This window comes from Ochlerotatus camptorhynchus, unplaced genomic scaffold, assembly GCF_037179485.1.
Source record: "Ochlerotatus camptorhynchus isolate MF236.1 unplaced genomic scaffold, CSIRO-AGI_Acam_v1.1 ptg000294l, whole genome shotgun sequence".
In the NCBI taxonomy this organism is placed as follows: Eukaryota; Metazoa; Arthropoda; class Insecta; order Diptera; family Culicidae; genus Ochlerotatus; species Ochlerotatus camptorhynchus.
In genome coordinates this window covers 69626-86411 of record NW_027040783.1, presented here as the reverse complement: position 1 = coordinate 86411, position 16786 = coordinate 69626, and the positions used below count along the sequence as shown (strand labels likewise).

The window sequence follows — 16786 nt, the reverse complement described above, 5'->3', positions numbered from 1 at the left end:
AACCATAGAGGTAACTCTAAGACCACTGGGTCCCGAAGAAAATCATTATTATTTTTGGCTCACTCAGTACCAGAACAACGGTCCCAAGCAGTCCCAAGCTATTTCACTCACCCCTGCATGTTCTGCATGAATCCACACACCCCTGATGTTATCTGTCAAACTTTCATAGCGAATCAAAACAAACATAGTGTAGTAATAGAATTTCAACTAGAATAGGGTACGTTAATCGTTTGTTTGGGACCAATGGGCTACTAAAGTGGTGAGCCAATTTAAAATCGTTAGTTTCGTATTGATTGTTGGTATAAGCATGTATAAGCCATAGTCTGTACGGGGTTAGTGGATTTTCGAGGGGTGACGACTCACTCATTTTTCGCCGTGTATGCAATAACAACTCAGTGTTACACACGTTACTTTTCCGTCGAAACGTACAATTTCAAGCTCAGTGGGCAGTCGACTCGAGTGACGTTTCGTTCGTCGATGACGTTTAGCTGGGTGATTTGACGTGTGTTTTTATCTGGGGGGGGGATGTGCTGTCAAATCAGCCTACTGATCATCTTGTATGAAACTGGTTCCAAACGTAAACAAACGCTGTACACAGCAAAAAAAGTTGTTGAATATTACATCGAAACTGCTGCAACCAGGTCAATCCATCGGTTGTGTAATATCACATTGTACGATGTACATCGATTTTGCGAACAAAATTACATCCATTGATGTAATATTGTATCTGCGTTTTGCTATTACATCATTATTTCATACATCAGCTTGAATTACGTTGATCGATATTACATTTTTTTTTGCTGTGTAGGTTTCTTATGGCTTGTTTACGTTTGGAACCAGTTATGCGAGGTAGGCGACGATTGTTCGTATTTGACAGCCACCTCCCCCCCTTGGTTTTTATTCCTTTGCTCCCGTTCTAGAAAAGTGAAAAATATTTTTATCGTCCGTAAAATAATGGAATAAGTCGGAGTTTTTCCTTGTTCCCGTCTAGTTTGACCATCGAAAAGCTAGTGAATCTGCTGAGTCCCCGAGAACCAGGCAGAATAATTGGTATTTCAAACGGGTAAGAAAGACGGCCTGGGAAAATTTTCTTCGATTTTCATGATTAATTTCACCTGCTCCCCCTTATCTTGCTTGGCCAGGAACGCGTGAGAGCAAAGGATAAAAATAAACCCATCGCACCGCAACAACGATGAACAGTGAAGCGGCCGTCCAGTGCGTGGTGAGGGCAGTGTCCTACCTGTCCGAGGGTAAGATCGAAAAGGCGGAAAAGCTACTCACCAAATCGCTTGGTCTACATCCAACGAAACAGGCCGAAGGTAAGCGAACGGGGGTTGATAAAGAGATCGTTCTATTACGTTGATGCGTAATAGTAATCAATATTCATTGTCTGTGTAGAGCTTTTGGAGAAGATTAGAAGCGGAGCTTATACTAAGCGTGCCTCGTCCGGGAATGCGTCGGACGATGGCCTGCGGCAACGACCGGCTGCTGAATCGAGTACGGCAAAGGCAGACTCGGGTTCCGAAGCGGACTACACTCCGGAACAGTTGGAAGCGGTGAAACGGATCAAGAAGTAGGTCGAGGCTGTTCTGTTGTTTTGTGTTGGAATATTGATTGGGTTTCGATTTTGTAGATGCAAAGATTACTACGAAGTGCTGGGAATTACGAAAGAATCTCCCGATACGGACATCAAGAAGGCTTACAAAAAGCTGGCCCTGCAGTTGCATCCGGATAAAAACAAAGCACCAGGATCGGCGGAAGCTTTCAAGGCAATCGGCAACGCTGTGGCCATATTGACCGATGCCGAGAAACGAAAATCGTACGATCTTTACGGTGCAGATGAGCAACATCAGACAACGGCTCGTAGAAGCCGTGCCCAATATGAATACGCTTACTCGCGAGGCTTCGAGACGGAGTTTACGGCCGAGGAGCTGTTCAACATGTTCTTCGGAGGAAATATTCCCACTCAGCATGTCTACATGCGACAGCGACGGTTTCATCGCGCCGAACATCACCACCAGCAGAATAGGGAGGTAAAGTTGACTTGAAAAATGGGCATCAAGATAGCGGAATTTATTGATTTTTTTTATTGTTTGCTACTAGCCTCAGTCAGGTTATGCAGCGTTCATTAATCTGTTGCCGATAATACTCCTGATTGCTCTCTCGATGATGTCCTCGTTCTTCATTTCGGACCCTATCTACAGTTTGACTCCTAGCCAGTGAGTGTTCTCGGTTTGCCTTCACTTTATCGTCTAATTTTCCCCCACTTTTGTTTTCAAGGAAATACTCCGTCGCTCGCAAGACCAATCAGCTAAAGATTCCTTACTACGTGAAAGAGAACTTCCACTCGGAGTACCAGGGATCGGTCGGACGGCTGGAGGCATCCGTTGAGGAAGAGTACCTAAACAATTTGAAACATTCGTGCTATCGAGAACGAAACTATAGTAAGTGTTTCAAGCTTTTCGTGAACTTTGTATACTTTATCTGCGGTACTATTGGGAAGCTGCTGGTCATGCTGCTGCAAACCTCGTTGCAATGTTACTAAATTGTTTTGTCCTATTCCATTTCGTTTTTTTTCCCCTTTTTTCAATTGCCGTACATCACAGAGGAAACCATGCTAATGAAGGCACGCAACTTTGGTGATCGCGATCTGTACTACAGAGCACAGCACATCAAAACGCCCTCGTGTGACAAGCTGAACAGCTTACACAACAACTAGTCTTGGGGCTTGTGGTCGTCGTTTGAGTCGTCGTTTTCTTCGAAATCTTTGTTAAATAGCAAATTGAGACAGGAGTCAGCAGCTAGTTTGCATTGCACGTTTTTAGGATTAGAAATCGTACAGCAACAAGAGAAGTGAAGAAAACGAATGCAAAGAGTTTTTCCTCCCGTGTGTCGTCGATTGCCTTCGTGTTGTTGGTGAATCGAATGTTTTCCCCCTGCCCATTTGAAGTTACTCCGGTCCCCCATTTGTCATCCTTCGAGAGCATTTTTCGTTTGTTAAAATTTCGGTTAAAGGGTTGTTATTTCTGTAAAGTGAAAAAAATAATGAGGATACAGTCTAAGTCACGTCTAGAAACGTAGCGGAAAAAGTCTTATTTTATTTATCTCAATTTAAACAAATAAAAATTACAAGATTTACACCGTGGCATTGCTTGGGGGAGGTGGAATAGGTAAAGAAAGTCCATCAGTTTTAAATTTAGAGTTAGGTACCAAAGAAAATGCTCAGGGAGAGGAACGTTTGGATAGAAAAGAAACAAATAATCGGAGTAGCAGCGAGATGCGAACTTCTTCTGTTGGGTGGAATGAATAGGCATGTCGTTGCTTAGCTTTAAATCGATTATTGATTAATCGATTACTTTTTCGTTCTTATCGACCCTAATTAATCGCAATAATCGATTACAATTTATTATTTATTTTTAATGTTTTGCATAACTTCGCTGCCTCTGGATAGTGGGTTTGACGGTGGTTCAGCAAGAATAATATGTAATTCATGTACAAATATTGTGAAATATGTTTTTAATCCTTTTAAGATTCTTGGTGGGTCACACCTTCGACCTGGTTGCAGCAACAGTGTCGCATGAACTAACAACAACTGCCTGCCTCTGAGGTCGGGGGGACCGGCAGCGCTCACTACACAAGACCCCGAAGTAACATCACTCACTAACAAGACCCCGAAGCTAACGACTATCCACACCTGTTAGTTGTGCCTCATTTAATGTGTCATCACTGTCACCCTTAGTTATTTTTACACTAACAAGTCAATACTTTTTACCTCTTGTTGCACAACGTTGCAAGCTTGAGCTTGAGCTTGATTGACCGCCCACGGTTGCTACTCTGTTATTGCCAGATCAGCTGTAATTACACAGAGAACCAATAGACGATGCTTGGGACTAGCGATCATCCTCAATGTGTAAAAACTGGTGATCTTAAATTAGGCAATAGCAGCGCCGGCCGCGCCCGAACACAGGTCAAGAAAGGAGTGGGAAGGATTGTGTTGACATGACACTCGCTTTGATGGAAGCCGAGAACACCTCTGCACTTCCACGAGGAATCACTGGGATGTTGGATAAGAGGGTTGGGTTTGCAGCAGGGTTCGTTTTGGTAAACGATAAGCTGAATTGATGTCCTAACGATCATATAACGCGAAGGAGCTTGGGACTAAACCCACGGTTTTCTGCTCAGTAAGCAAAAACGTTTGCCACTAGGCAGACGAGCACCTTTTTAATCACCGAGTTGCTGTTATTACCATGTAGTCATATTAACAAATAAAACGATTGACGAATCTTGAATGTGGAAGAGCCTGAGATTAGACTCATGATGTTCTGCTCAGTAAGCAAAAACGGTTGCTCTAAGGCCACCGAGCCCCTCATATCACATAATACCGTTGCTCAAATTTTTGTATCCATTCAAACCCGGAACCAACGACAACAACGAGTTTCGCAAAATACACGATACACAAGCGATTTTACCATAAATCTCTTTGATATGTAAGGACCTGGGACGGCATTTTTCTGCTCAGTAAGCAGGCCACTGTAACCGACGATCTTTCAAATCCGAAAACTAAAAACTACGAAAAAGTACTTAGGCCTTCATTAAGTTCCACTTTCACGCGACGTTCAATGACAGGGTCCTATCCAGGATTACATCTGAAAAATCCAAATCTGGCCAACGCCCACAATAAACCTAAACCTGCTCTAATCCACCTGAAATGACTAACGAATGGAAGACTTTGACTACCCAGCCATCCAATAGTCTCATTCCGTGCCTTATGGCAACTTGATGATTCTATTGCGCTCATCTTCTGGCACCACCCAGGGGAGACTTGGTCCTGTACCCAATGCTTAACTTATCTCCATTCCACTCAGCTACTCGCAATTTCTTGTGATATAGTGGGCGGAATATTATTATATGAATTTCCTATTGCAGACGCCAGCGAAATGACGTCATCGAGCTATCGATCAACTACCCTGGTTATCGCCTGGTACCTTATAGCACGATGCTAGGAGGCGAACCGAAAGAATCGATGAGCTACCTCTCCCCCTACCACTTGTTGCAACGTTGCAAGTAATATTAACCCTGTTATACTTTGATATCTTTTAGTCTAATAGATTCTTCTTGCACATCCGATCCCATTTCACCACTCGTAGCAAGTTTTGTTAGATTGTCTAGATCTCTTCTAGTCTAATAAATTCCTTTTCCACATTCTGTCTCATCCTCTCTCTAATTGCGCACAACAATAAACAAGTAAACAGACACAATAAATGGTTACAAAACAATATGTCCACTAATACAGGGTGTCGACTACCTGGAAAAACCTGGAAAGTCAGGGAATGTCAGGGAATTCTATTTATGATCTGGAAAGTCAGGGAATGTCAGGGAATTTTAGTGTAGGTCAGGGAAAAAAACATAATGTTGATCACATTGCTAAAAATTATGTGTGGGACACATAAAACAATCTTTGAAATTTTATCAGTGCATGACGTTTGGGAAGATCCCGGGCATCAGATCTACTCGCTGCGTTTATGGACGCCCTTGCCGGTATCTCTTCGAACAAGTTGCTGCAAGTGTCCATGGATGGGCCCAATGTGAATTGAAGCAAGAGGTACAAAAAGGTGGCGAGAAGCTGATAGATCTGGGAAGCTGTGGGCTGTATATTTTGCATAATGCATTCAAGGATAGTGTTTGCAGTATCAGTTGGGATGTTTTCAAATATTTGCGTGGTATCCAGAATATCTTCAAAGATGTACCTTATCGCATGGCAACGCCAATGCAGAGAGAGGTTTTTAGGTAATAATGCAGAATATCTTTTTGAAAAAAAAAATAGCATCAGCATCAGTCCAGCATCAAAATGAAAGCATATTGAAATCCAGTTTTGATATCAACATCAAACTGAAATCCTAATTTGATTTCAGTTTATGCAATTGATAAATTTTGTTTTCATTTTGCTGTACAAAAATATGTTGTTGCGGGTTTGACTTCATTGCCTTAGCATAACATCAAATTGAATACTTGTTTTGTTATCAACATGAAAAATTGATATCAAATTGAGTATTCAGTTTGCTCTCACTGATAGCACAAATAGTTTTGAATGTGATGTCACAGGAAGATATGTTTGCTATCAATTTTGATATTTTAACCGTTAAAACGACCAAAACGACAGCAACCTGAGTTATCATTATCAGCGAAATCACAACATCAAATTTAGATTGCAATTTGATCTCAGACTTTGCTCGGGCTGTGTCCATGATCGAGGGAAAAAAGTTAAATAATACCACTGAACTGTCCAAAAGTTCATCTAATTGAGGTTAACCACTAACGGTGCAAATCCTGATTGGCGGACAAAAGTTGGCGCTACTTAGTGGCGTAAGATAGAAATTTTGACATGACGGTGATGGAATTCTTTCACGGTGAGGTATGGGAGAATAGTTTGAAATCATATAAACAAGATCGACATAACTTCAGAAAGTACTGAATCACTTGAGAATAGTTCGGAATCACTTAAAAATTACTGAATCACTTAAGGAAATAATTGAATCACTTCATAAAAATACGGAATCTCTTCAGAAAGTACTGAATCATTTCAGAGCGCACTGAATAACTAATGAAAAGTTCGAAATCACTTCAGAAAGTACTGAATCATTTCAGAAAAGTTTGGACTTACTTCGGAAGTGCTAAATCACTTCAGAAATGTTTTCAATCAATTCGGAAACTACTGAATCATTTAGGAATGTATTGTATCACTTTAGAAATGTTCGAAATCACTTCTGAACGTACTGTATCGATTTAGAACAGTGTGGAATCACTTCAGAAAGTCTTGAATCACTTCAGAAAGTCTTGAATCACTTCATAAATGTTGAGAATCATTTCACAAAGTACTGAATAACTTCAGAAAAGACCCAAAAACACTTAATAAATATTCGAAATCACTTTGGAAAGCACTGAATCTTTGCGAAAAGTTCACTTTGAAAATAATTGAATCACTTGAGAAATGTTCGGAATCACTTCGGAAAACACCGAATATCTTCAGTAATGTTCGGAATCACTTTGGAAAAGTTCATGATCACTTCGGAAAGTACTGAATTATTTCAGAAAGCACTGAATCACTTCGGAAAGTGTTGAACCACTTTAAGCTCGGAATCTCTTGGGATAGTATTGAATCACTTCAGAAAATTTCGGATTCACATTGGAAAGTACTGAATCATCCCAGAAAGTTTGTAATCATTTCCGCAAGAACCGAATAACTTCGAAAATGATTAAATTAGCTAGGAATGCACAGAATCATTTCAGAAACGTTCAGCCTCACGTCGGAAATACTAAATCGCTTCAGAATGTTCATAATCACTTCGCAAAGCACTAAATGATTTCAGAAAGTACTGAATCACTTCAGAACTGTTTGGAATCACTCCGAAAAGTACTAAATAATTCCAGATAGTTTGTAATCACTTCCGAAAGTACTGATTCGCTTCAGGAAGAACTGAATCACTTTTGAACAGTTTTAAATCAATTCTGAAAGTACCCAAGTAACAATTTGGGTTTTATGAGGGTACTGTAGATCATGATTTAGACTTGTAGAGTGCTTTAAAACCTCAATAAAACTTACAATGTTACTTGAATAATTAATCACTTCAGAAAAAACTTTGAAATTCTTCGGTTAGTATTGAGTGACTTAAGAAAATTTCTGAATCCCTTTGGATAATACTTAATCTTGCCAGAAAGTTTGTAATCGCTTTCGTAAAAACTAAAAAAAAAAAATCCGGAAAGAACTGAACATCTTCACAAAACTTCGGAAAGTACTTTATCAATTCTCTCAAGTTTGCAATCACTTCTTCAAGAGCTGAGATCATTTTGTAATAACTTAAGAAAAGTTTGGAATCCCTTCAGAAAATATTTAGTCACTTCAGAAAAATCGGAATAACTTTGGGCATCACAGAATCATAAAAAAAAAGTTCAAAATCTCTTCTGAAAGTACTGAAAAACGATAGAAAATCTCGGAATCAGTTTGAAAAGTGCTGAATTACTGCAGAAAAACTTCAGAAAGTACTGAATCACTTCAAATAGTACAGACATAATTGAGCATGAGAATGATTAACCGCTCGCGGTTCTCAGAGGCGAACCAGCCTTTAGGCTAAAAACCTCTTAAATAAAGAAAAAAAATCCGCTCGCGGTTGCTACTCCGTTATTGTCAGATCACCTATCAGAGAAGCAAAAAACGATGCGTTGGACGAGCATGCATCTGCAATGTGTAAAAACTGCTGATCTCATACTTTAGGACAGACAATAACAGCGCCGGCCACTTCATAATGTAGGTCAATTAGACCGTCAAAAACCGAGAGATCCTCCTCACTTCCAGGAATTTTTCAACAGTTCTCAGCAGGATTTACTTCAGGGAGTATTGATTATTATCGCTAAGCTACTCAATTGTGACAAATCGAAAAAGATCTCGACTTTGGCAACATAGATGAAGAACAGCCAACTCTTCACAACTCGATGTCCAGTTACTCGATATACAGTTATATTTTTTTGTTAATTAATTTATTTGTACAGGCTCATTCGAATAAACTTTACAGAGCCAAGTTATCATTTTCTTTACACATTATAAATGTCTTAAATCTAAAATTAAAGGATTGGAACCGATTACTCGCGGTCTTCTCGAGGTTAGTGGATTACAATTGTTTGGATCGGGAGAGGGAAAAGGAGATTTGGAATATGATTTATGATTCAAAAATTTCACTATTTCTAAAACAAATACTTAATCCTATCGACGTTATATCAACTCTGTAATTATACAATTATTACAGAAACAAATCTACAAAAAAAAATACACACACACATACAAAATACAAACCGAACACAAGGTTAATAAAACTTACAATCTAATGTTAATATTCTTAAAGTAAACATATATGAGTTTCATAAACTCCAGATCGCGTCTAGCCAAAATATCGGATCTGACTCCGCGGTGCTCAGCACATGACCAAATAATGTGATCTGCGTCCTGGTAACCTTGTCCACATTCACAGAGATTGCTGTCCTTCAGCCCAACACGGAACAAGTGAGCGTTTAACGAATAGTGATTGGACATGAGGCGAGACATCATACGAATGAAGTCTCGACCCACATCCAACCCCTTGAACCAAGAACTCTTCGACACCTTAGGGATGATCGAATATAGCCATCGTCCCAAACTCCCTTCACTCCACTTATTCTGCCAGCTGACGAGTGACTGTTGACGATAAATGAAGAAAAAATCATCGTAGGCGATTTGTCGATCGTAAATATCGCCTTCCATAGCGCCCACCTTAGCAAGTGAGTCAGCCATCTCATTCCCCGGAATCGAGCAATGAGATGGGACCCATGCAAAGGTGATGACAAAAGATCTTAAAGATAAAGCACTTCATGAGAAAATACGAGGAGTGCTTTACCGGCCTCATAGAGCGAATAGCCTCGACAGAACTGAGACTATCCGTAAAAATAAAATAATGATCTGGTGCAAGTGAGGCGATCGTTTCTAGCGTACAATGTATTGCCACCAGCTCAGCAACATATACGGAACAAGGAGCTTGAAGCATTCGAGAGGCGCTATGAAATTCGTTAAAAATACCAAAACCAGCGGACGACTCTATTAGTGATCCATCTGTGAAGAACGATCTTGCGGAATCAACTTGGCCAAACTTTGCAGCGAAAATTGACGGAGCAATCATGGAACGATGATGCTCTGGGATTCCGCGAATCTCTTGCGTCATTGATAAATCAAAACTAACTGAATTGCCGAAGTCGGAGAAGCATACACGATGAGGATTATGCTGTGAAGGGCTGACATCCTGTGTTATGTACACGTAGTACAATGACATAAAACGAGTTTGAGGGTTCAGCTCAAGAAGCTTTTCAAAGTTTTCGATTACCAGTGGGTTCATAACTTCGCAACGGGTGAGGAGCCTGAGGGACAATTCCGAGAACCGATCCGATAGTGGCAACATGCCCGCCAACACTTCTAGACTCATCGTATGAGTCGAGTGCATGCATCCTAACGCGATACGAAGACAACGATACTGGATACGTTCCAGTTTGATGATGTGAGTTTTAGCCGCCGACTGGAAACAAAAACTACCGTATTCTAAAACCGATAAAATCGTTGTCCGGTACAACGTTAGAAGATCTTGCGGATGGGCTCCCCACCACGTTCCGGTAATTGTTCGGAGAAAATTGATCCTTTGTTGGCATTTTCGTCTCAGATACTCAATGTGGGATCTCCAGGTGCATTTTGAATCGAACCAGACCCCAAGATATTTGAAGGACATAGAATGAGTGATCGGTTTACCCAAAAGTTGAAGCTTTGGTTGTGCTGGGCTATGCTTCCTAGAAAAAACGACCAACTCAGTTTTCTCCGTGGAGAATTCGATACCTAGCTGAATAGCCCAAGTAGACAAATTGTCTAAGGTATCCTGTAAGGGTCCTTGCAGGTCGACCCCTTTGGGCCCTGTCATAGACACTACGCCGTCATCTGCAAGTTGTCTCAACGTGCAGTTGTCACTTAGACAATTGTCAATTTCTCTGACGTAGAAATTAAACAAAAGGGGGCTTAAACATGAGCCCTGGGGGAGACCCATGTAACTAAATCGAGAAGCTGTAGAGTTTCCATGAGAAAAGCTCATATGTTTCTCTGACAGCAAATTGTACAAAAAGTTATTTATTAATGGAGAAAGGCCACAAGCGTGGAGTTTGTCTGAAAGGACTTCAACGGATACTGAATCAAAAGCCCCCTTGATATCCAAGAATACAGAAGCCATTTGCTCTTTTTTAGCAAAAGCCAACTGAATTTCTGTGGAAAGCAACGCGAGACAGTCGTTCGTTCCCTTGCCCCTACGGAATCCAAATTGAGTATCTGAGAGTAGGTGGTTCGTCTCAACCCATTTGTCCAAGCGAAAAAGGATCATTTTCTCCAACAATTTTCGAATGCACGATAACATCGCGATGGGACGATACGAGTTATGATCTGAAGCGGGTTTTCCAGGCTTTTTAATTTTTTTTTTTTTTTTTCTTTATTTTTGTGATTTTTAGCCGTAGGCTAGTTCATCACATAAGGCTTTTTAATGGCTATAACTCTCACTTGCCTCCAATCATCCGGAACAATATTGAGCTCCAGGAACTGACAAAACAAGTTCAACATGCGCCTCTTAGCGACGTCTGGGAGGTTCTTCAACAAGTTGAACTTGATTCTATCAGCCCCCGGAGCCGAATTGCCACACGAAAGGAGCGCGAGTGAGAGTTCCAGCATTGAAAAAGGCTGGCTGATCTCGTCTACAGAATTTGTCGTTTCGCGAGGAATCATCTGTGCCGGCACGGAATCAGGACATACTTTTCGCGCGAACTTGAGAATCCAACGATCTGAGTACTCCTCGCTCTCGTTGTTCGAAGACCGGTTACGCATCCTTCGCGCCGTGTTCCAAAGCGTATTCATCGACGTTTCACGCGATAATCCGTCCACGAATTGCCGCCAGTATCCGCGTTTCTTGGCTTTGATGAGGCTCTTGAGTTCGCGTTCAAGAGCCGAGTACGCTTCGAAATACACGGGTGTTCCACGTTTCCGGAAAAGCTTAAACGCGTCGGACTTTTTACGATAAACCTCAGTGCATTGGTGGTCCCACCAAGGGGAAGGAGGTTTCCTATGCAAAGACGTTCCTGGAACCGGCCGAGTTTGAGCTCGAAGCGCGCTGTCCAAGATCAGATTGGAGAGGAAGTTATATTCCTCCAACGGTGGAAGCCCTTCTACCGACGACACGGCTTCCTCTATCGCGGTCTTGAACGTTGTCCAATCGATATTACGGGTGAGGTCGTACGCGACGTTAACGGATTCCGACGGATTGAACCCACTGGCAATCGAAATTTTGATCGGCAAGTGATCACTACCGTGGGGATCCTGGATCACATTCCACGTGCAATCCAACGATAATGAGTTAGAGCAAAGTGTGAGGTCTAATTTACTTCCATTCGAAGATGGTCCAGCCAAACGTGTTACTTCTCCATTGTTAAGAATTGTCATATTGAAGTTATCACAGAGGTCATATATAAAAGTAGAACGGTTGTCATCATACAGTTCCCCCCAGCCTGTACCGTGGGAATTAAAATCTCCCATAATCAACCGTGGAGCAGGAAGTACTGAACATATATCTGAAAGTTGTTTTCGATTAACAACGGCTCTAGGAGGAATATAAACAGAGGCAATACAAAGGCTCTTACCTTTAATAATAGCCTGACATGCGACAACTTCAATACCTGTAGATTGTGGAAGATTCACTCTATAGAAAGAATGGCACTTTTTGATCCCCAAAAGTACCCCTCCTCCACGCGAATCCTCACGATCCAGTCGAATAATGTTAAAATCATAAAAAGGAAGATCTATATCTGAAGAGAGCCAAGTTTCACAAAGAGCAAATGCATCACAATCATTATTGTGAACTAAAAACTTAAAAGAGTCTAATTTAGGAATAAGACTTCGACAATTCCACTGTAGAATAGTGATCAAATCCCCGACCTCGTTTGGAAAATTATCCATCGAAGGAAATGATTGCTGCAATGAGGGGCCACTTCAATGTCAATTGCTTCAAGAGGGTCTTCACAGTAGGAAGCATTGCCAGAACAATGCTTTTGAGAGGATCAGAAATATTCAGGTACTTGAGAATATCGTCCACAATTTTATCAAATGAGAACAACCCAGATGAAGAAGGGGCTTCTGTTCTTAAAAATGGGACATCAGGGGTTTTGGATGTCCCCGGGAGAGGTGGAAAATCCTGGGTATAGTCAGTTCTTCTGAATCCAGGAGGAGTAGAAACTTCCTTTTTTCCACCACTCCTTGATTTGGGCAAGCTGATTTGGGGTTCTTCATTCTCAACTTTCCGCGAACGGATGCGTTTTCGTTTCCGTGCTGAAAAACAGAAAGAAGTTCCCTCCTCAGCCAAGTCAGAGTCAGTCTCGTCATCTGACAAAAGAGAAAAGGGATTTTTGTCGTTGGTCGATGGCGTGGCCGTCTTAAGCATTTCTGCAAAAGACTGCCGGGAACGTTCCTTAAGTGAGCGTTGTAATTTCTCCCCGCGTTGTTTGTACACCGGGCATGACGAGATACCATGAGGAGTTCCCTTACAGTACACGCATTTTGGTGCGGTAGCTGCACAGGTGTCATCCCCATGCTTCTCTCCGCATTTGGAACAGCGTGCCTTGCTGCCACAGTGGGAGGCCGTATGTCCCAACTGCTTACAGTTTTGGCAGTTCATGACCCGGGGAACGAACAAACGCACAGGTAGTCGAAGTTTTCCCAGCTCGATGTAGTGAGGAAGGGCTGAACCAGAAAAGGTCACACGGAACGAGTCTGTGGGGGTAAAGCTCTTTTTACCCTCGCTGACAGATACTGAGCCCAGTTTTCGAACATCCAGTATCTTCACCGGAGGAAGCAAACGGTTCTTGAAACGGCCAACCGCCTGCTTCTCCAAGATCTCGGGGGTCAGACTCGCTTCGGTGACCACACCTTCGATCTCCACATCACGAGCTGGGATGTAAACTCTGTACTCGAGCGTGAAGAGCTGGGAGGCAGCAATCTCGTTAGCCTGCTTCAGGTTAGAGACGGAGACACGAAGTTTATTGTGCCTAACCTTCGTGATTTCAGTCACGGCCGAGTATCGCTTCGTCAGATCATTAGTAATTTGCATTACATTCAAAGGTTTGTTTCTGGGCTGAAAGTAGACAACCCATGGGCCAGTCGAGTCATCTGGATAGGCTCGCGATCGGGGGTTTATCTGAGCCTGTCCTTTGCCAGACTGAGACGATGAACCAGGGAGAGATGACGTACGTTTTCGACCCTTCTTGCCATCGCGTGGCAAAGTGGTGTCATCTTCCGACAAAACGTCCATTTCGTCTTGCGACAAAATGTCCATTTTGCCGTACTAGTGGGAGCGAAAAACGCTCTACCACTGAAACGATAATCACTCGGACACAATACACAAAAAAAAAATACAAACACAGAACACAAACTTAAAATTTAACTGTTTGCGAAAGAGAGAAACAAGAACAAAAACTTATCTGATAATCCTATACTACTACCACCGAGCGTTTAAACGGCAGCAGCGGAGCGACGCGCAGCGTGGATGATCTTCGATCAGCGTGTGCGGGCGGTCTTCGTTGGTGTGTGCTTATGTGAGGGTCGGCACTCAGCTGAACACACGATGATAGATGAGCGGTGTAAATGCGGAGGCAGATGCTGACACTCGATGACGATGATCCGTGTGCAGGTATGCGTTACCACGCACCGATGGTGCGCAAAATGGTTGGCGAATTGGCAATCGTAAAAACAATTTTCCTTCCGATGATGCCGAAAACACACTTTCTTCTCAGAAAAAAAAAACTCACTTTTAGTTAATTATTTAGCTGGGAACTCTAAGCGAGAAAAAAACTGACAATTTAAATCAAGCGAATAGCGAGAAAACTTCCAAAATAGCGGAGCGCGAACTAAGTCGACCGTACTTCTTGCTAGGACGCAGTGGAATGATATACAGTTATATAACCATCATAAAAATGAGTGTCATGGCTACTGAGATAGCGAATTTGTATGAGATTGTTATTCTATAACTCGATAATTCTATAGGTACCTCGAGTCGTAGAGAGTGCACTGTAGTTACGTTTTCAAAAACGAGATCTGTCTATACTGACATTACATTCCATTAGGAAAGTTTAGAATCACTTTGGAAAGTTAAGAATCCCTTCAGAAAGTACTGAATAACTTGAGAAAAGATTAGGATCACTTTGGCAAGTACTGGACCATTTCAGAAAAAAAAGCAGCCAACAGAATAACTTCAAACAGTACTGAACTTTACAAAAGTTTTGAATCACTTCGGAAACATTGGAAGCACTGGATTCGTGTATTCAGCTCATAGCATATTTAATAACTTCAGAAAAGCTTGAGTGCAGTAGGGAAAATGTTGAATCGCTTAAAGATAGACTCACTTCCGAAAATGTTAAAGTTTCTGGACTGATTTAATACTTTCGGCAGTAATGTCACGAGTTCTTGGGAACGTTTAAAGCAAGAACCTGTTATAAACGTGAAAACGTGGCACTGAAACAGTAAATGTATTGCCTAATAAGGTTTCCAAAGGTAACATCAGTTGTAACAACACAAACATCTCTGGTTCTTATTTCAAAGATTTGCGTAGCGACGATTGATGGTAATGATTTGTAAAACGCCAGAGGTGTTCTGAGTAAAACGTATAAAACGAATCCATATTTATGTATCTTTATTTTTTGTTTTTTGTTTGTTTTTAACTATCATCATATCCATAATCTTCCCCTTAATTGGCCTAGTACTTGTAACAAAAGTTCGTTGCGCCTTTGCGCAGTTAGCGCAGTAAGGGCTTCTTACTGCGGAGGTTTTGATTTGATAACATACTGAAAGTTTTGGAAATTTTGCTTTGCCCACGAATGTTTAGGAAAATTCTAGAAATTGTTCAAGGTTTTTCCTGAAATTAGGAGAAAGTCAAGCAAGATAAATATGAGATAAATTAGAAAACACAAATGATAGTACTGGGAAAATGTTGACGGAACTTTCATAATCGAACTAATCATAATTTCAAGAAGAAAGGGTAAAGGGACTTAACCACCTGTAGAGTACGGTGCTGCTCGATAAAGTGCAAATGTTTTGCAACGTACTATATAAACTAGATAATACACTATGTGAAACAACGCCATCAACGTCGCGGGCGAATGCGTCGTTATTTTAGGCAGATTTATATTTTAAAGGCGCCGGTCAATATTGGGTGCGACTACTTAGCTCAAATTTTAGGAACACAGCACTGGGTATAATAAAGCTCATCACGTTGTAGCTTCTTAGGTTAAAATAACGTAGTTTTGTGGACTGGAATTTTTCTGAAAACCGACTGGAAAGTCAGGGAAAGTCAGGGAATTTTGTTTTCGACTTTGAGTCGACACCCTGATAGTATCTAACCTTAACCTTAACTTTCTTTCTTTCCATAACACAATGAACGAGTGAGACATACGGAAATGCAACAAACGTGTCAACTTCATTGGTAACGAAAACACAGAGGAGCGTACACCTGATGTCACACACTAAGGTGATGGTAATATGGTCGGTGATAATATGACATTTACACAAAAGCGGAGATCAAATCAGATTGGTCAACGTACCAACATTCGAAACTTCGATTAAAACGTGGAATCTGTGCAGCACTAGTGGAGAACACTCAAAAGCTGCAGGTCTCATCAAGCGCTGTCTGCGGTATATAACTTGTGGCTGGTGGCCTCAAAAATGGATCTCAGATGTCAATGTCATCAGAAGCCAATAGCAATAGAAACGAAGTCTGCAGGCAAGCGTTTGATTATGAATTAAATCCGCCAGAACATCGCAGCAAAGGCAAATACTAATGCGGCGGAGCGTCAACAAGTGAATTAAGCAAGCCGATAGGAATTTGACCTGGGCCCAGGTCAAGCAGCTGCCCAGAATGGAAGTCTTTCACGTTGGCCCTGTGCACCTCTGGAGGTTCCCAGGTATTTGAGTACGACGACGATGGACGTTGCCCCTTGGAACGGAAGAAAGCTAAAAAACCTGATGTCGCACAACAAGCCGGCGTATTTTTGTTTTGTTTTTTTTTTTTATTTTGGAGTAATGAAATTGGGTTGTTAGCGGAATGGTTAAATAAAACAGCAAAAAAGGTTATCTTTCATTTAATTCCACTTAATCAATTTTGGTATCCATGACAGATACGTATTTCGACTACAATGTGCAGTC

At 41.5% G+C, this 16786-nt stretch overlaps 1 protein-coding gene across 1 annotated transcript; it reads left to right on the top strand.

The window, feature by feature from the left end:
- Positions 1 to 901: 901 nt before the first annotated feature.
- Positions 902 to 3033, top strand: LOC135706914 (dnaJ homolog subfamily B member 14-like). The gene is made up of 7 exons (XM_065228599.1): positions 902 to 1063; positions 1143 to 1319; positions 1399 to 1573; positions 1634 to 2033; positions 2104 to 2219; positions 2281 to 2444; positions 2607 to 3033. Exons 2-7 carry the CDS (start codon positions 1193 to 1195, stop codon positions 2717 to 2719), a joined length of 1095 nt encoding a protein of 364 aa, XP_065084671.1. The 5' UTR covers positions 902 to 1063; positions 1143 to 1192; the 3' UTR covers positions 2720 to 3033.
- The last annotated feature ends 13753 nt before the right edge of the window (positions 3034 to 16786 follow it).

What these genes read in the sequence shown, in the direction of transcription:
- LOC135706914 (XM_065228599.1), top strand. Translation starts at nt 1,193, where the DNA reads ATGAACAGTGAAGCGGCCGTCCAGTGCGTGGTGAGGGCAGTGTCCTAC. An exon ending in TCCAACGAAACAGGCCGAAG is followed by an intron (nt 1,320 to 1,398) that starts GTAAGCGAACGG and finishes TTGTCTGTGTAG; the next exon opens with AGCTTTTGGAGAAGATTAGA. An exon ending in ACCACCAGCAGAATAGGGAG is followed by an intron (nt 2,034 to 2,103) that starts GTAAAGTTGACT and finishes GTTTGCTACTAG; the next exon opens with CCTCAGTCAGGTTATGCAGC.